The 20,837-nt window shown below is 40.7% G+C and overlaps 1 protein-coding gene across 4 annotated transcripts in view; it reads right to left on the bottom strand.

Moving 5' to 3' along the window:
- Positions 1 to 20,837, bottom strand: part of LOC134211769 (inactivation-no-after-potential D protein) — a 291,678-nt gene that overhangs the window by 79,252 nt on the left and 191,589 nt on the right. For 3 of the 4 annotated variants that reach the window (XM_062688989.1, XM_062688991.1, XM_062688992.1), the window contains 6 exons: positions 17,689 to 17,762; positions 17,540 to 17,630; positions 16,830 to 17,023; positions 15,068 to 15,162; positions 14,944 to 15,013; positions 8,712 to 8,762 (listed from right to left, as the gene is read on the bottom strand). In XM_062688989.1, the coding sequence (XP_062544973.1) occupies positions 8,712 to 8,762; positions 14,944 to 15,013; positions 15,068 to 15,162; positions 16,830 to 17,023; positions 17,540 to 17,630; positions 17,689 to 17,762 (575 nt within the window). The remainder of the gene's footprint in view (positions 1 to 8,711; positions 8,763 to 14,943; positions 15,014 to 15,067; positions 15,163 to 16,829; positions 17,024 to 17,539; positions 17,631 to 17,688; positions 17,763 to 20,837) is intronic. The other variant, XM_062688990.1, reaches the window with a different exon arrangement.

Raw genomic sequence — 20,837 nt, 5'->3', positions numbered from 1 at the left:
TTTTTACAATTTTTAACAATCAAATAAAATTCATTCAGTGAGTGCAACCAATATATGGATATTTCCAGGCTATAGACATCCCTATCTAACTCCCTTAGCCTAAAAATAGGCACCATGTCCCGGGCACAGTGTGCAGATAGACCGCTGTCAACAATCGTCAACAACACCAATTGATAATTGAAAATATCCACAACAATAAAAGAACAGGATTTATTTTTAAATTCTGCTCAAGCTTTTCATGGTGAAATAAAAGACAAATTGTTGTTCTTCATGTAAGTAAAATCAAAATTGATCATGTAGATAAGTTTTGAATCAATTAAACTCATTAGTCATATTTAATGAATATTCCCGATTGAAGTTGCATATTGAAGCTGAATTGGGATGTTTTATGATGTTAAGCTTTTTTAGATTTGACGTACGTTGCTAGGCGTTGGTGTTGGCTACGCTAAACATGAGCTCTTAGCATAGGCCTGGATATTTCAGTTATCTAAATGTCACTTCGATCTGTCAAAATAATACACGCCGGAGCCACGTGGGCTCGCGCACAACAAATACACAGGCGTGTAATACACGCCTGTTCTTTGTATATAAAATGTACAACATTCTGATTAAGTATAAATTCAGTTATTTGATAATAAGCATTCTAACAGTCCAACAGACTCAATTATTTATTTATTAATGTACCTAGACGAAGTGCAACTGAAGTTCAGGTCTTATTTCGGTATGTCTATTAGTACATCCTCGATTTGTAAGATCTTGCACGCAAATGGTATGTCGTGGAAGGTTCTGGAGCGCAGAGCTATGCAAATCCGTGGCAGTGAAATCGCTAAATTTAGCAGTGAAATGTCAGGCTTCCAGTGGGACTATCCTCAACTCGTATTCCTCGACGAAGTGTCGTTTGACAACCGCGATATGTGGAGAACTCACGGATATGGATCGATTGGACAGAAGGTCGTTTACAAAGGTGAATTTCGGTGCCGACCCAGAGTGTCAGCTTTATGCTTCTTGGGTCATCGTGGAATACTTGAGTCATATGGGACTGAAGGAACTTTCACTCGACAGAAGTTCTTCGATTCATGTAGAAAAATGGCTTTGCTGAATGGAAAAGTTAGGACATATCCTGGCCAATATTCAGTATGGATTATGGACGGTGCACGCATACATTGCGATAAGAAAATCACACAATATTTGCGTTCCTTGGGAATCATTCCAGTTTTTCTGCCTCCCTATTGCCCTTTCTACAATCCCATAGAAATACTCCATTGTATCTTATTGTTGAGGCGGCCATCACAAAATTTACTAAATATGACTGTACCAATTTGTTCCGAAAGTGCGGTTTCTCTCCAGGAGGAACGTTCAATTCCACTGTAGGAAGAACATGAATAGTTGTAACAACCGATGGAAGAACAAACTGAAATAAATTCCGAAGTATGCTATGATATTATCAAATCTTTATTAACTGGAAATACACATTTTGTAACAAGTAATGTTCATCAATTCACTGATGATCTCCGTCAACCATATCACCGACTGAAGCTGCCAGTTTCTTGCTGAATTCCGATTCCTCTGGTGGCATTGAATTCTGCATTGCATCCAGTAGCGACCGAGATGCATTAACCTTCGCCTTCAATTGATGTGCAAGCAATTGGACAGTAGAGGCCTGAGACATAAGCATATCCACTACAGAACACAATTGATCAACTTCTGATGTCATACTGTCGCAAATGCTACTTGATATCCTCGACGCGTCACTTCTAATTGACTTCCTTCGGATATGGGGGGTGCTCGGAATAAGTGAAGATATTCATCTGGAGGAGCTTCATGGAGAAGATTGTCATGTTGGTCCCGTGGCTGTGCAAGGATGAAATTCGCCCACCTCGTCCACGATGAATGCAATGCAGTATAGTGGCAATGAATCGTTTTCAGCTTATGGGTATATTCGAATATCTCTTCCGCTGTTGCAGCATCAGAACGATCTATTTAATCTGGTTGCAGTAAGCTTCTGTTCACTATGTCCCAAATGGTGCTCGAAGTAACTGCGATGGAATACTTGTAGACATGTATTTAAATATGTTTTCCCCGCCACCCGCCCAAAATTTTAGAGCCTTCTCGCAAATCTTCTACCGAATACAGCTTTTTTGTTTTTGGATGGCGAAGTACAACAAACTTGTTCATATCGTTGAAATCCGGTTTTTCCTTCGTAGACCAAAATACGGATTTATTCTCGGTGGTTGCATTTACGATCACTTCACGTGATACAAGGGAGCAACTCTTTCGCCATATGCTTTGAAAGAGCTCCTCAATGGTGCTTTCAAAAACGTCCATCGTGAATACTGGTTCCGACAACCGCTGGGTCTTGAAACATCGGACGTAAAAAATGCCAACGGAATGAAAAGTGTACCGTTTAAACTTCTTTGCTGGCTTGTTCATTGTCACATTGAATTCCATTGTTGCTTCCACCTGAGGGTATGAACCCTCAGAAATGCTGGACCCATCGACATCCTGCGAATGCATTACGGGACTATCCAGGTTCAAAAGGTTCTTGGAATCATTCCCACTTGGAAGATCTTCAAAACTATGTTGCCTTTCCGATCCCGGTTCTGACAAACTTCGTAGCTCCAAATATTCGACGCTGTGGTAGCTATTTGGATTTTGTTCATCGTCGTGGCTATTCAGCTCCTCCATTTCCATGAATAGAATCTGAAAATAATAGCATATAACTATCTGGGATAGATAATTTCTATAAATAATAAACTACCAGCAGAGCCAAGAGAAATGTTTATTTACATCGAACGAGAAAAGTCAGCTCTTGAACACTTGTTGTTGTTGTGGAAACTCGCACTCAACCGAGGGGTGACTGAACACGCAATTATAAATTAATGTAGATATATTTTTTTATGTTTAATAATTTATCTACCAATTAATAATTTATCTACCAATCTACCATTTTGGTGATAATGGTATAGTATTATATAGTATAGTATTATTACAAAAGAAAATAAGTATGTCAAAGACATACGAGTATTTATTGTTATCTGCACTTATCTAGCAAACGTATTTTAGCGTCAATTTAAATATATTGTTCATAAATTGCAAAATCATACACATCATTCATGTATCCCTCGTATTATAACGATTACTTTGCAACCCAAAAAAAGTAATCGGAGAAATCCAGCAATCGAGTAAATTCACAATATCAGTCTTTACGTAGTCTACTGTACTGAAAAGAACTGGTAGAAACGGCGGCGCAGCGTCTGTCGGGGAATGTTAAAGGTGAACAAAGCTAAGACACGATTGAAGTTTCTCTGCAACCCGCTGATAGCACCATGCATGCTGTAGTTAGTTCGGCTGAAAGGCATTCTTAGCATTGCGCCGATTCTTAGTACTCTGGGACGGACGTTGATGCTCATAACTCACTTCAAGCTCAAACTGCTGTTTTGTCCGAAAAGCTTTTCAGTTATTGATTGCACTCTAGAAGCTATGTGGCAGGAAAATAATGAAAGCGCACATATCGACAGTTTCGTGCAATACTGGCACAACTCAAAATACTTCATTTTTGACATTTTGATAGCAAAGTACAAAAAACATTATAAAGTAACACTTGACAAAGGCCCAGGTCGAAATTCATAATGCATAAAAAGTTATGCTTATTTTAAAATCTGACGATTTTTCGAAAAAATTGTATACGTCGAATTTATTGATTTTTTTTTAATTGAAACACACAAAAGTAATCCTTATGTATCAACACATGCAAACATATCCATGGAATATGAAATATTTACAAAAACATTAAAGTTTTTTTTTGATTGAAATTTTGTTAACGTTGTTTCTAAACATTTTCAGATTTCGAGTTATGCCTGTATTGCATAAAACCGTTGACAAAGGGAAAAAATATTTTAAAAAAGTTATAAAATGGTTCATTAATTATGTTTAGCTTGAGCTTGAGCTTCAGCTTGATTGACTGCTCGTAGTTGCTACTCCATTATGACCAGATCAGCTGTTCTTGCACAGGGAACCAACAGATGTTTGCTTGGGACTAGCACACATCTTCAATGTACAAGCACTGGTGATCTCATTTGTTAGGTCATACTGGCGCCTGCCACGTCAGAATACAAGTCAATGTAGGGAATGGGCAGGAAATGATGATGCAATCACTCGCCCACTGCAAGCCGAATATACCTCTGCACTTGCCACGAGTTCATGCGGAATTTGTTGGAATTTCTGGGTTAGATTGGAGAGGCAGAGGTCCGTCTTGGTTAACGAGCTGCCAATGTGATAGATAGGAGAAGGTAACTGATGGAATTTCTAATTGGATGTAGGAAACGAGCTCTATAGCTCATTTCCAATTCTAGCAGATTACTGTTAGAATACTCAAGTTGAAGGTATAGGAATAGTAATGGAAACGGTATGGAAGTCCATTTCCAGTTCTAGCGATTGCTAGAACATGAGAAATGAAGAGAAAGATATAAAGTAGGAGAATGGAACGGACCTGGGAATGAACCCACGACCTCCTGCGTATGAGGCAGAAGCAGTAGCCATATGACTACCAAGCCCGCTTCGAAACAAGAGAGATCACGCACTGAACTGATTAATTTTATTACCGGCCGCGCAATGCAGAACACAATAATTCGGCCGACCGCGCGATCGTTCTGCTGTCCGAAACAAGAGAGATCACGCACTGAACTGATTAATTTTATTACTGGCCGCGCAATGCAGAACACAATAATTCGGCCGACCGCGTGATCGTTCTGCTGTCCGAAACAAGAGAGATCACGCACTGAACTGATTAATTTTATTACCGGCCGCGCAATGCAGAACACAATAATTCGGCCGACCGCGTGATCGTTCTGCTGTCCGAAACAAGAGAGATCACGCACTGAACTGATTAATTTTATTACCGGCCGCGCAATGCAGAACACAATATTTCGTCCGACCGCACGATCGTTCTGCTGTCCGAAACAAGAGAGATCACGCACTGAACTCTGATTCATTAATTATATTTAAATTGAAAAAAAAATTCACCTTAAGAATGTTTATACATATGTAAATGTTTTCCCTACTTTGGCGCATTTTAACGCACTAACGCACACTAACGATCTAACGCACTAACGATCTAACAGTCTATTGCAGTATTTTTTTTTTCAAGGAAAACTATCTTCTTAAAATGGTTCTCTATTGTTCTGTACTCAGCAGATCTTTTGTTTTTGCAGTACCAATGGTGAATCATTCGTAGGCGTACCTTCTTAACTGAACGGTCCATTATTTAGTTTCAAAAATATTATGAAATAAATGTAGGAAGGTTGAACAGTTTACTGTGGCAAAAATGCATCAAATTGCAGTATTAAACGACAAGAAACCATAAACTGGTACCAGGAAATCTGCGTGAATCGCAGGAAGCTCATAAGGAATTCAAAAAAATAGAAAAGACTTCAAAAGTCCTTCGCTGACACTCGGACGATGATCAGCCGCTCCTAACATGAAGAACAGACGCTGTTGTAAGCCGATCCTGACATGGAGAACAGACGCTCAGTAAGATTTGCACCTCCGAAGAGGAGCAAACTCCCTCTTCCCTGTCAGCATACGATCATAGTTCCTACCGGGGCTGGTTATCCGATCTTCCCTTTCTCTGTTTTGATGAGCAGGCCGACTGGCTCGTTTCGTTCTTGCTTTCTTCTTACGTAGTTCGCACATGTTTGCAGCTTCCGTGGGCCTGCTCTTCTGATTTGCGCTCTCCCGACGCCTTTTTGCGTTCTGTTTATGGCACTTAATGTCAGGCGAGTCCCTGGCTTGCTTGTCTGTCCTCTTTTCTGCCGCTCTGCTGCTAAGTGCAAAGTCTAACGCCTCCTGTACCATGGTTGTGGTGCTATGGAAGGTGAAAGCAGCCGTCTGTGTGCTCTTCTCCGCTTTACCACAGCCTTCCAGCCTAGCCGCAAGCACTTCCTGTTCCTGCTCTGTAGCAAGAACCAAATTTTGAAGCTTGAGCAACTTCAGCTTCTGATCCCTCGACATATTGCCCCGTTCATTGGTAAAGTTGATAATGTCATCGAGTTGCACTATGACTACGGTCAAGCTCGGCAGGACGCCACTCGACCCTATCTCCACTGTATTGTGCTGCTGCTTGTCAACTATTGGCGTATCGTTATCGCCTCCACGACAACTACTTCGTTACTCGTGTCATCGTTGCTTTGTTGGTTAGTTCAGCTTTATTCATGTTTGTTGGGTCCCCCTTAGGGCTGCCCTCGAACCCAACTGGAATAGTCGCCTTCTTGATCCCATGATTATCTTTGCTGATGCAATGAGGCCATGTGGGGGTTGACACCTCGGTGTTACGGATACAGGCAGCTTTTTATAGAGGTTTAACAGAGCCCACAGTCACTCGCAGTGGCCGTGGGGAGGGGTCGTCAAGCCCTTAGGCATAGTCCCTGCTGCTGCCGTGTGTGTATGTGTGTGTGCATTTTTTCTTCCTTAGCAATGGAGGGGGAATCCGCTCAACAGACATCCTGGGTTGACCAGGAAGTGCGGGGTTAGGGACCACCTCCAACAGCAAACGAGGGAGGTAGGACTACATCCCCGACCCGCTAAACTGTTTCCATTGCCACCAAGCCCATAGTCCCTTCGGTACAACCAGAAAGTACCCAAACAACACACTTGTCATAGATGAGTTACTACAATTTATGAACGATTGAATCAAGTCATATAAAAGTTGCAGTAACCAAATTAGTCTCAATTGTGTTACTCGAGTAATGCTTCAAAGGGGGGCCATTGCACGACGCACCTTCGAGGTTTGCTGCGTGTCCTTGCAACATCGAACATCGTGACTCGCTTTTTTAGAAGAACACCATGGTATCGTGCCAGCGCATTGCCGGCTTTCCAGGTGGCCTTATCACACCCTCCTCGGAAGGTGGGAAGGGTAGACTTCGCGCCTGCTTCCCTTTGCACGACTGGTATCAAGAATGATGATGCCGCGTGCACCCTAAATTGACCTCTCTGCGATAGGGTCTGTTCGCCAACACACAGAGGGACTTGCTGACACGGTGCCTACGCCTGCCCCAGCCTTGTCGAGGACCCCTTTCCGTCCTCGGGCTCGGAACCCGCCTGGTTCACCGACGCCGCGAAAGCGACGATACCATGTTGTTCTTCGCGCGGCCACTTGTTCGATAAAAGGATCGAGTTCGACCATAGGGCATGACCACCCGAGCAGCACAATTGTCATACCTAAGTTTCTGTGACATATATGTGACCAAATCAAGTCACATTGGAGTTGCTGCAACCAAATCAGACAGAACTGTGCTGCTAGGGCACCGGTATGACCCATGAAGCCGACTCCGAACCCTTGGACCACCTTTTTTTTACGCCTGAACTAGCCATCCTTGAGTCCACGCGCCACCTTCTGTGTAGCTCCGAGACGATTTGGACGATAGCCGATAAAACGGCGTTCCAGCCAACTTCATCTTTACACATCCTCCGAACTAGGTTGTCCGGGGTAGTGTCCAGACCACATATGGCAAGCATGTGGTCACGCATTGTGCGAAAACGCGGGCACACGAACTAGGTGTTCCAATCTGCCAAATTCACGATTCAGCCATCTTGGATTTTAGTATGGGAGAGCCAGCCGGTTTGTTTATGTTTAGCACCGAAAATGAATTTTTCACCCCCGCCTTCTTCTCGTCCATAAATTGGGCAGATTGAAACACCTAGCTGTGTATTCATCTTGATCTACACCACTAGGTGTTCAAATCTGCCAAATTCTTGATTCAGCCATCTTGGATCTTAGTATGGGAAAGCCAGCGAGTTTGTTTATGTTTTGCGATGAAAATGAATGTTTCACCCCCGCGCTCTCCTCTTCCTTAAACTTGGCAGATTGGAACACCTAGTGCTGTATTCATCGATGTTTTCGGACCTTAACGTCAGAAGAAGTGCATTGTAATTCGTTAGAGTACATAATAAGACTGTTCAACTTAGAATATAACATGTATGAATTATACATTTAGGTCGGATAAAACTTCAAGTTCTTAAGGCTCAAGACTCCATCACGCTCTTTTGAAAATTAATGACTGTACCGTTTGATTGTAATAGTCATGCAATTGGTATGGAGAAGTCCAGCAGTGATGAATAAATTTTGTTTACAACTGGAGTAAGTGGAAATGAGGTGTTATGCCAGCTGATACATAATGTTGCCAGACTAGTGAATTTGAGTCTTTCGCATCATATTACTTTCGACAAATTTGGCTTTCACTTCGAATTTTTGGAAGCCATTTTTGCTAGTTTTTGAACGTGAGGTCAAATAATTGGTGTTTAGGATAAAATAAAAATGTGATACTCAGTTAGTGAAAAGTGATCAGGAGTGATCAAATCAAGGAAAGAGTGGGACAAAAATCAAGTGAAAAGTCAAGTAGGTGTGTATGTGTTTGATCCGAAAGCTCGAGCGTTTGTATGCGTTCGATGAACATACAAATGTCGGCCTAGGAAAACAGCAGTTTCCAGCATCTTTCCAACAATTCCTCAGTAATTGTTAGTGAAAGTGAAAAATAATTATGAAAATGTCATGAATATTCAATGATGTCGTAGGTCGGTAAATAGCTCCAAAATATTAAGTTGAACTCAAAATTGCATTAGTAACAGTGTGGATTCGAATAAAATCATCGTCATTATTGGAGTGATTACGTTTTATATAGCTTTAATAGATCTGCATTCACTGTCATTAAACTTACCTTTTTGATGGAAACTGTTCGTACATTTTTGTAAGTTGAATATATTTCATCCTGTGGATAGAAAAATTGTTCGACATTAGATGATGTTTGATGTACTGGCAGTGATTGTTACAATTACGTTTTTATGTATCGATCATTGGACACAGTAACACGGTAGACACTATAGGCAAGACAAGGTGATGGACTTTCGTGCCTGTTGTTCAACATTTCGCTAGAAGGTGTAATGCGGAGAGCCGGGTGTAACATTTTCAACAGATCCAGTCAATCTATTTATTTCGCGGATGGCATGAACATTGTCGGCCGAACATTTGCAAAGGTGGCAGAACTGTACACCCGCCTGAAACATGAAGCAACAAAAGTTCATGCTTGTAGACGGAGCCGAGTGCGACAGGGCCCGCCTGGGAAGCAGTGTTACGATAGACGGGTATACCTTCGAGGTGGTCGAGGAATTCGTCTACCTTGGATCCTTCACAGCAAATAATTTTGAAAATTCAACGACGTGTAAAATTGCAGCTCATCCTATCAAACGAATTAACATTCGATATTCAATTAAATTTGATTGAATTTTACAAGGAAGCACCTTTTAAATTTATTTCGATTTAAAAGAATAGTGAGATCGATTGAATGTTACGTTTATTTGCATGCTCCAAATATGTGCATGAAAATACATTTAAAATCACAACATATTTTTATCTGTGTTGCTAACGGCTGATAACAATGTTAGTCGTGAAATACGAAAGCGCATCATCTGTGGAAGTCGGGCCAACTACGGGCTCCAGAAGAACTGCGGTCAAAAAAGATTCACCACCGCACCAAATGTGTCATGTACAGGACGCTGACAAGACCGGTAGTCCTCTACGGACATGAAACATGGACAATGCTCGAGGAGGACTTGCAAGCACTCGGAGTATTCGAGAGACGGGTGCTAAGGACCATCTTTTGCGGTGTGGCGGCGAAGAATGAACCACGAGCTCGCCCAGCTCTACGGCGAACCCTGTATCCGTAAGGTAGCTAAAGCTGGAAGGGTACGATGGGCAGGGTATGTTGCAAGAATGCCGGACAGCAACCCTGGAAAGAAGATTTTTGCTTCCGATCTGGCAGGTACGAGACGGCGTGAAGCACAGCGAGCGAGGTAGGCAGACATGGTGCAAAACTACTTGGCGAGCGTGGGTCACATTCGAGGATGGAGAGATGCAGCCTCTCACCGTGTATTGTGGCATCAAATTGTTGATTCAGTTTTATCTGTGTAAATGTAAACTAAATAAATGAAAAAATGAATGAAGAAAGCTAGCCCTGCGTGTGTCTCTGAAATAACGGAAGAATCGGTTGAGGCTTTTGCGTTTACTCCTGGGGATATTGAATAACAAAAGAGCGCACAGTGTGCAAATTCGAGCCAAAAAACGGACGCAATTCAACCACGGTATGTACATATCTGGAGATTACCTTAAAAAAATCACAAAAATCCAAAGAATCTGATGGTGCCGACCCCTTTGCCGTTAGAATATTGGAAGTGTCCTATTTTGTCCAATTTCCCCTACAAATAGACGATTTTGCTAATGCATATGTTCACATCAATCGAAAAGACAGGGAAAACCTTGACTTGTGTTATGGAAATATCATAATAGGCCTCCCATATATTTTTGAACATGGATAGGTGTCTCATTTTGTCTAATACCCCCTATAAAATGCTTCAGATGATACTCATTTAAGATTCGAAGAGATCATCAAATCAGTTACTGTCAGTTATGGAATTCAGGACGATGAAATAGTGTTATCCTCAGACAATTCACTGGGAATATGTTTAGTGTCTGTTTTTGTCTGATGCCCCCTATAATTTAATTTTTTTTCAAAAATATAACATCAAATCAATTTTCATTTTAGGAAAATGTACTAAGATCCTTGAAGACTATTGTAGGCATATCAAAAGGCTATTCCTTTTTGCAGGATCCCTTCAGTGTCTCATTTTGTCCAATATCCCTTATATGTTGAACCGTTTTTATCCAATTTATCAGAACACACAAATTGAAAGCTCGAGAAAATTTTGTGAAAATCGGCGAATTATATGGTCAATGAAATGCGACTTTTCCTAGGGAGTTGAATAGAGTCTGATTTTGCCAAATATCCCCTATAGTTAAATGAATTTTTAAAATCAGATAGAGCAAATCAATAAATAACTCTGAAAATTATATTAGCATCCTTGCTTACTTAGTGGACATATTAAAGAGAGCTTTTTTTTTCTTTTTGAGAGTGCATCGATCAGTGTCTCTTTCTGTCCAATACCCCCTATACATTGACATTCTTTTAATGCACAGAAACATCAATTAAAGTTCGAGAGAATTTTGTGAATTGTGCTAATTTTAGCAAATCAATTGAATAATAAAATAAGGCCTTAGCCTCGGCCTTAGCTAATTAACAGGGAGCTGGGTAATGTCTGATTTAGGTCAATATCCCCTATATTTAAATGAAGTTCCAATATATAGTAGAGCAAATCAATAAATAACTTAAACAACTATATCAAGATCCTTGCATATTATAGTGGACATATTAAAGAAAGGAATAGCCGAATAGCCGAAAAGGAATAGCCTTTTGATATGCCTACAATAGTCTTCAAGGATCTTAGTACAATTTTCCTAAAAAAAATTGATTTGTTGTTATACTTTTGAACATATTTTTAAATTATAGGAGGCATCAGACAAAAACAGACACTAAACATATTCCAAGTGAATTGTCTGAGAATAACACTATTTCATCGTCCTGAATTCCAAAACTGACAGTAACTCATTTGATGATCTCGAATCTTGAATGAGTATCATCTGAAGCATTTTATAGGGGGTATTAGACAAAATGAGACACTTATCCGTGTTCAAAAATATATGAGAGGCCTATTATGATATTTCCATAACACAAGTCAAGGTTTTCCCTGTCTTTTCGATTGATGTGAACATATGCATTAGCAAAATCGTCTATTTGTAGGGGAAATTGGACAAAATAGGACACTTCCAGTATTCTAACGGCAAAGGGGTCGGCACCATCAGAATCTTTGGATTTTTGTGATTTTTTTAAGGTAATCTCCAGATATGTACATACCGTGGTTGAATTGCGTCCGTTTTTTGGTTCGAATTTGCACACTGTGGAGCGGTTCTATGAGAAATTGATAGATGACACAATTTTAGTATCTTGGTTTTGGCCGAAATTATGCAGATATTTTTAATATAACAGTATACGTGTTTCGACATGAAGAATGATCGTTTGTATTCGACAATAACTTTTAGAATGGCGTATGTGTTTTCGATATCAATGTTTTTGAAGTGTACTATAAATCGAAAAACGTTTGTTTTGAGCATGAGCAAGATCACCGTACAATTCCATGATGCTACTCCGTGATTAACGAGGACTTGCGTAATTGCACAGAAAAACCAATTGAATAGAGCTTGCGCTTTAGCCATAATTCTCAATGTGCAAATTTCCTCAGTTTGAACAAGATTTTACGCATAGCAGACGCATCAAAGCGATTTTAGCGGAGAGAACACAGCATCACGGAGACGCTAATAATATTTTCTTTCAAAGAAAATCCATCGCATTGGTGGTGGTGCTCGATGTGTTGCTGCAGATCATTCAACCTCAACGAACCAGAATTTCATATGAAGAAAAGGTTGACCATAAAAATAGCACTGTGGCGATCCCGCACCGCCAGTGCCGATGCTGAAAATTTATTACAAATTGTGGTGTCAGTTAGTTGGAAAGGAACATTGGGAAAGGAAAATTGGTTCTTCTCAGGACCAACATTTTATAAAAAGAAAGAGTTAATTGCGAAAATGGACTGTTTCGGTGGCATCGGGTTTGGCGTGGTAGCTTGGTTGCTTTTAGTGATCCCATCCATTAAAATTTTCCACATCATCTCCCTCCGACGCGCTATCAAATTCGCTATTTACGATTGAGTTTTGAGCTTTGAAGAAAGTTTATTTCGGATCAACTTTCTTTTGTATAAAATCCATGAAGACGCCACCTTTGTGAAAACTATCTACCTACAGCAACTATCCATTAGTGAACGTCGCTTGGACAGACAGATGTCAAGAGATAATGTTTGGTAATATGAAGAAACTTCGTCTTGAGTCAAATTTCTGTTGTCGTTCCTCGCAACAATACGCATCTTAGATAAACAACATCTCATAACAAAATTCAGAATCATTCGAGAAAGTTTCATTGGATTCTTTGAATTCATAATTCTCCGAACGGTCCGTTGTCTGTGGAAACCCGATCGAAATGGCTCGCGCGCGCCGTAAAGCAGCTTTCTTATATCTAATGAAGTAATTCCATTAGCCCCGCCTCTTCATTAATCGTTATGAGTGCACATTATATTTACACCATATCAGCTCACAAAGGGGCGGGGCTTACGGGTTTAATTTATTAAATACAAGAAAGCAGCTGTTCGGCGCGCGCGAGCCATTTTGATCGAGATTCCACAGAAGCGGTTCGACATTCGATGCAGCGAAGCGGACACAGCAGCACGAAGTGGGTGGCAGTGTGGCAATGCTGCAAATTTACACGATTGGATTGGATGCAGTTAGTTATTGGAATGGGAATTGGGAAAAGAAAATTGGTTCTTCTCAGGGCCAACATTTTACGAAAAGAAAGAGTTAATTGCGAAAATGGACTGTTTCGGTGGCATCGGGTTTGGCGTGGTAGCTTGGTCGCTGTTAGTGATCCCATCCATTAAAATTCACTACATCATATCCCTCCGACGCGCTATCAAATTCGCTATTTACGATTGAGTTTTGAACTTTGAAGAAAGTTTATTTCGGATCAACTTTCTTTTGTATAAAATGGTGGTTTTTGTATAATATCAATGAAGACGCCACCTCAGTGGAAACTATCTACAGCAACCACCCATCGGTGAACGTCGCTCAGACAGACAGATGCCAAAAGCTAATGTTTTGCAATATGAAGAAACTTCGTCTCGAGTCAAATTTCTGTTGTCGTTCCTCGCAACAATACGCATCTAAGATAAACTACATCTCATAACCAAATTCAGAATCGAGAAAATTCCATAGGATTCTTAGAATTTGTCATTCTTCGAACGGTTCGTTGTCTGCGGAATCTCGATCGTAATGGCACGCGCGCGCCGAAAAGCAGCTTTCTTATATCTAATGAAATAATTCCATTAGCTCCACCCCTTCATTTCGTTACGAGTGCACATTATATTTACACCCATATCAGATCACAAAGGGGCGGGGCTAACGAGCTTAATTTATTAAATACAAGAAAGCTACTTTCCGGCGCGCGCGAGCCATTTTGATCGGGATTCCACAGAGAGCGGTTCGACATTCGATGCAGCGGAGCGGACACAGCAGCACGAAGGTGGTCGGCGGTCGGACAATTTCAACGCAAGGTGCTGTCAAGCGTTTGGATGCAGTTAGTTATTGGAAAGACGCATTGGGAAAAGAAAATTGGTTCTTCTCAGGACCAGCATTTTTTGGAAAGAAAGAGTTAATTTCGAAAATGGATTGTTTCGGCGGCATCGGGTTTGCGTGGTAGCTTGGTTGCTGTTTGTGATTACACCCGTTCAAATAACATCATACATCATCTCCCTCCGCCGCGCTATCAAATTTGCTAGTTATGATTGAGTTTTGCACTTAAAAAAAAGTTCATATCGGATTGTCGGATCAACCTTCTTTTGTATGCATAAAGACCTTTTTGGAGGACACCATCCTCAAAAATGGCCGAAATAAAGGAGAAATAAGCAGAATCATAAGTGGCGTGAAACCAAACGCAAATATATTTATATGCAGCGTTTGGTTTTCGCCTGCGATGTAAGCGTTCGTGGCAAAGTAAGGATTGTGATGTCCCCGACTGAAAGGCAGTCGATTGGCTTCAGCGGCCAATGAGTCATGTTAATTCCACGGTTAGAGACTCAAAGTCCATCCAACTGGGAACAACTATTCGACTTCTTGATTCAGTTGGCCTCCGAGCAGTTTGCTCAATGTTAATAAAACGACACAAATTATTATGGCAAATACTATTAATTTCGAATAGCTACGTAGTCCTACGTCACCTTTGCGTACAACCCGATTGGGCTGCACCTTTGAGTTTTTCGAAAGGGTTTTATTTTTTAAATTTTGACCATCATGCATCACTGTGTGTATCTTTTATTTTATTTTATTTTTATTGAGCCAATCGTTTGATCAGCATTTAACTCGAATATAGTTGCAAAATTTCTTAGTTTATCACTCACCTCTTCATCAATACACACTGGAAATTGTGTTACAGGTTTCACGGCTAATTCCCCCGTTGCATTTTTTCGCCTGTAAAATTATTTATTTTCATAAAATTTGATTTAGGGCTAACTGAATGTTTACCTTAAAATGATGAATTTGAGTGATGAACCTTCTAAACTTTTGATTATTGTAGGCACATTGAGATGAGATCTTCCGTACAGCACCAATCCATTTACCTGGCAGAAAAAATATAATACAAATTTACAAACATTGCAAAGGTTTATACACTTTCTACACTGTGCACTATACGCAAAAAGTTTCAAAAATTCAATCGGTCAGTTCAGAATCACAATTCTTATGATAAAATAAGCCTCCTGTCAAATTTGTTCACTTGTTACCGTGGATAATCAAATTTCAGACACACTCAAACTTCGAACGCATCAATTCGTATGGATTTTTTTTTTAATATTTTATCGAAATGTTTCGTCAAGCTGGATCGAAAAGACTAATAGTTTTAGCTTGTTTTAATATAGTTACGTTGTATTGAGACATGTTAATTCTATACGGCAAAATGATTAAAAGACAGTCTGAGCTGTGCAGTGAGAATTGTTTTCAATTATTCTTCCCGGTACTGTGTAATCAGGTGTTTGAAGTTTGAATCTTTGTGTCCGAAATATTAATCCAAGCCCGCCGGTGTTCGAGGTTTGAATCAAACAGAAGCCGGTCATTTTCATTAATTGCAAACATTCTTCGCAATATCTTGCACATATTAAATACGTAGTTCAAAGATGAACACTATACTTAGGGTCTGTCTCATTTGGAGAATTAAACTTAAAAGTGACAGTTCGGGAATTAAAAAATCACCCCGTTATAAGAATGGCTGGTGCTACCCAGCAATTCCAATAGGACATCGATGGAAAATGATTCGATATCTGTCAAAAGTAATCTTGCTCTGCGAGCAGGGTTATTTGATAATTATTGAAATGTCACTTTTAAGTTTAATTTCAGTTTAATTATCCAATTGAGACAGACCCTTAGTGATTACTATGGTGATTTGAACGGTATGATTTGAAATGTAAGTAAACAGGATGATTGTATATCAGAAAGTGCTTTAGCGTCCGTCCGAAGTTTGAGTTTGCACGGTAGTACGATACGCTCAATGGTAAAAGCGTATAGACATATGGTGAGAAGAACCAACTTTGGAAGTAGTTTGTTGTAAGCATCAAATATCATATGATTTGATTTATGTTTTGTTCAAATAACTTGTTTGAAGAAATTATATCACTCAAATGGAGAATTAAACTGAAATAAAAATTAAAAGTGACATTTCAGTAATTATCGAATAACCCTGCTCGCAGATTAAGATTACTTTTGACAGATATCGAATCATTTTGCATCGATGTCTTATTGGAATTGCTGGGTAGCACCAGCCATTCTTATGATTGGGTTATTTGCTAATTTTCGAACTGTCACTTTTAAGTTTAATTCTCCAAATGAGACAGACCCTTGGTATACAAAACGATCTGACCTTTAGAACAATTTAGAATACATTAGAACAGAACAGTAGAACACTAAAATGATTTCTTTGTGTATAATACCCGTAAGTTAGGTAATTGAAAATACAAAGTGTTATAATACTCTGGTTTTGAACATTTCAAATTCTACATGAAAACATTTGTCCTGTCTATATGAAAACATTTGTTCTTTGTCGAGTTCCATTTTTTCTCAAAATACTTTCACCGCGAACCCAAATTTTGATTAATTTTTGGTTTTATCTCGAATCAAGAAATTTTTTTGTTACAAGGTGTTATTTGAAAAGTTGTGGAATTTCATGTAAATCGAAACATATATCCTATAAAAACTACTGTATATAATTTGTTTTCTTAAATAAGCTAGCACGCACCTCAAGAATTTCATCACCAATTTCAAATGGAGCTGCAGCAGCTGAGCCTTTGGGATTAATCCCTGCAATGAAGCATGCCATTTTTGTTCTATCTCGATGTCCTGCAAGAGAAATGCCTAATGCACAGCCACTACTTCGATCAACTGAATGATGAATTACTTGTCCTAGTGCCGAGTAACGTTTTTTTATTTTCTCTAAAAATAATAACAGAATATCAGCCAGCTCTTCATCTCACATCTCCCACTATCGTTTTAAAAGAAAGAAAGGAGAGGAAAGATAAATTTAAATAGTGGTGGTATTTCCATTCTCGAGAATTATAAAATATATTGACAAAAGCAGATAAGATGTCGACATAGCACTTATGAGAGATGAAAAACGTTTCAAATGTTTAAACTAATTTACATTATAATACATTATTATTATCATACATGTGCTTTACCGGACTTCTTATTTTTTTATTAAATTGAATACTGTGTGCGTGTGCGCGTGCGTGCTTGTGCGTGTGTGTCTGTGCGTGTGAGTGTGCGTGTGTGTGAATTTTCTTCGACATTACGCATAATAATGACACAAATATGAATTGTTGACATGTACAAAAAAATAATATCACCCATAGGTACTTTTTTGACATCTCTTATGCGTTTTCTCACCGCATTTAATAAGGTACGGGAAAGCAAATATCACCGCCAGTTCAATAAAATATTAACACTCACTGGAAGTATAACCGAAACAATCTTCTTCTTCTGTATCTAACGAAATTTCTTCTTTAGTCCTTTTAATGTTACCTGCAGATGCTCGATCAATCTGTAAAATTACAAAAAATCTTATTATTAAACTGTTTTATTTCTTAAACCGAATGTACCTCAAAGCCTGCCTTGGTATACGTTTTTCCTTCCAGGTCTCGTGCGTCTTCATCATCAGATGAGTCTTCTGGTCCTGAAAAATAAATTATTTGTAGTTTTGACATGTTTAAGAGTAATTCAGAGTAAAAGTATATAACAATTTCCATAGAAACATATAATTCATACAGGCATTTTAGAGCTGGTATATGAATGAACTAAACATCAATTTTGAAGTCTTTCTAAACCATAATTCAGACTAGGTAGCAATAGGTAAGACGCCCGCATTACGAAAAAAAAATCATGTTTTACCTATTATAGCAACAAAACGAACATGAATTTGAGAATTATGATCATACAATTCGCAGGGGCCCTCCTTAGCCGTGCGGTAAGATGCGCGGCTACAAAGCAAGACCATGCTGGGGTGGCAGGGTTCGATTCCCGGTGCCGGTCTGGACAATTTCCGGATTGGAAGCCTTAGAAACCTCGCAGTTAGTAACTGTGGAAGTGCTTAATGAACACTAAGCTGCGAGGTGACAATGTCTCAGTGGGGGATGTAATGCCAACGAAGAAGAAGAAGAAGAAGAAGAAGAAGAAGAAGATCATACAATTTGTGGTTTCTACTCCGTGATAGACTATAAATTGAAGAATTGTATAGAGAACGAAAAATATTCGGAACGATGATTAATAAATAATATCTATATACACAGAAGTGAAATTCTGCCTGTCTGACCCTTATGGACTTGAAAACTACTGAATTGATCGGGACAGCAGGGACTATGCTCAAGGGCTTGACAATCCTTCTCCAGGCCATCTGCGAGTTGTGCCGCCTGCCTAGGATGTGTTGGGGTTTGACAGTGGGCTCTGTTAAACCTCTTTAAAAAGCTGCATGTATCCGCAAGTAGTCTCCGCCAAAGCGACCGTATGAAGCTCAAAATGCACAAGTCCAAGTCCTGGTGTTAGGTGAGACGCTAAACAGCCCTGACACGACGACGGCCCTCCGACGAGACAGGAGGTTTGCGCAGGCCCAATAAGCCGCCTTTAAAAACAACCATTACGAACGACATAGAAGATAATACGACTTGGAAGCTTGGAACATGGAACTGCAAGTCGCTAGGCTTCGCAGGTTGCGACAGGATAATCTACGATGAATTACATCCCCGCAACTTCGATATCGTAGCGCTGCAGGAAATCTGCTGGACAGGAAAGAAAGTGTGGAAAAGCGGGCATCGAGCGACTACCTTCTAAAAAAGCTGTGGCACCACCAACGAGCTGGGAACCGGCTTCATAGTGCAAGGAAAGATGCGCCACCGCGTGATTGGGTGGCAGCCAATTAACGCAAGGATGTGCAAGCTGAGGATAAAAGGCCGTTTCTTCAACTATAGCATCATCAACATGCACTGCCCACACGAAGGAAGACCCGACGACGAGAAAGAAGCGTTCTATGCACAACTTGAGCAGACATACGGTGGATGCCCACTGCGGGACGTCAAAATCGTCATCGGTGACATGAACGCTCAGGTAGGAAGAGAGGAAATGTATAGACCGGTCATCGGACCGGATATTCTGCATAAACCGGCCAACGATGCATAAACTTTGCAGCCTCCCGCGGAATGGTAGTCCGAAGCACTTTCTTCCCCCGCAAGAATATCCACAAGGCCACATGGAAATCACCTAATCAAGTAACGGAGAACCAAATCGACCACGTTCTAACCGACGGTAAATTCTTCTCCGAGATCACGAACGTACGCACTTACCACAGTGCGAATATTGAGTCCGACCACTACCTCGTTGCAGTATGTCTGCGTTTAAAACTCTCAACGGTGAACAACACGCGTCGGAGTCGTCCACCACGGCTAAACATTGGGCGGCTACAAGACGGTAGACTAGCCCAAGACTACGCGCAGCAGCTGGAAGTGGCACTCCCAACGGAAGAGTAGCTAGGCGCAGCATCTCTTGAAGATGGCTGGAGAGATATTCGATCCGCCATTTGAAGCACCGCAACCGACTATGCACGGTGGCTCCGGATCAGAGAAACGACTGGTATGACGGCGAATGTGAGCAGTTAGTTCAGGAGAAGAACGCAGCGTGGGCGAGATTGCTGCAACACCACATGAGGGCGAACGAGGCACGACACAAACGGGCGCGGGACAAAAAAAAACTAGATTTTCCGGAGGAAACAGCGTCAGCAGGAAGATCGAGACCGTGAAGAGACGGAGGAACTATACCGCGCTAATAACGCACGAAAGTTCTATGAGAAGTTGAACCGTTCACGTAAGGGCCACGTGCCACAGCCCGATATGTGTAAGGACATAAACGGGAACCTTCTTACAAACGAGCATAAGGTGATCCAAAGGCTGCACTACGAAGAGCACCTGAATGGCGATATGGCAGACAACGGTGGCGGTATGGTAATGAACCTAGGAGCACGCGCGCAGGACATGCGTCTTCCAGCTCCGAATCTCCAGGAAATCCAGGAGGAGATCGGCTGGCTGAAAAACAAAAAAGCCTCCCCAAGCAACCAGAAGTTCAGATTTTACTTGAATTTACTCTTAACCGAACTAATTGGTTCACTATGGTTCACATCAAGTTCCAAGCATCCTTAACGGAACTTTAAAGTTCACTTTTACGCTCCCACCATACTAAAAATTACTTAAAATGAAAGCTGATTAAGCCAAAATAGCCCTTCTTATCCGAACTTCTGGTTGCTTGGGTCTGGAGTTGACTAACTACCAGGAGAGCTGTTTAAACACGGTGGTGATGCACTGGCTAGGGCGCTGCACTGGGTGATTACCAAGGTTTGGGAGAATGAGGTTCTGCCGCAGGAGTGAATGGAAGGTGTCGTGTGTCCCATCTACAAAAACTCAAAGGTGCAGCCCAATCGGGTTGTACGCAAAGGTGACGTAGGGCTACGTAGCTATACGAAATGGAGGGTATTTTTTATCATAATTTGTATCAATTTATTAGCATTGTGCAAACTGCTCGGAGGTCAACCGAATCAAGAAACTGAAAGTAGCTCCCAGTTGGATGAACCAGCCATGGAAAAGGAACGACCGCATCGCCACTGAAGCCACTCGTCTATCTTTCAGTGGATATCATCAGAATCCTAGAAGACATTATGCTCAAAAATATCCGGAATAAAGGAAAAATAAGCAGAATCGGAGGTGGCGCG

Source organism: Armigeres subalbatus, chromosome 2, assembly GCF_024139115.2.
Source record: "Armigeres subalbatus isolate Guangzhou_Male chromosome 2, GZ_Asu_2, whole genome shotgun sequence".
Taxonomy (NCBI): Eukaryota; Metazoa; Arthropoda; class Insecta; order Diptera; family Culicidae; genus Armigeres; species Armigeres subalbatus.
Note: the sequence above shows the minus strand (reverse complement) of the source record. Positions and strands in the feature narration are given on the sequence as shown.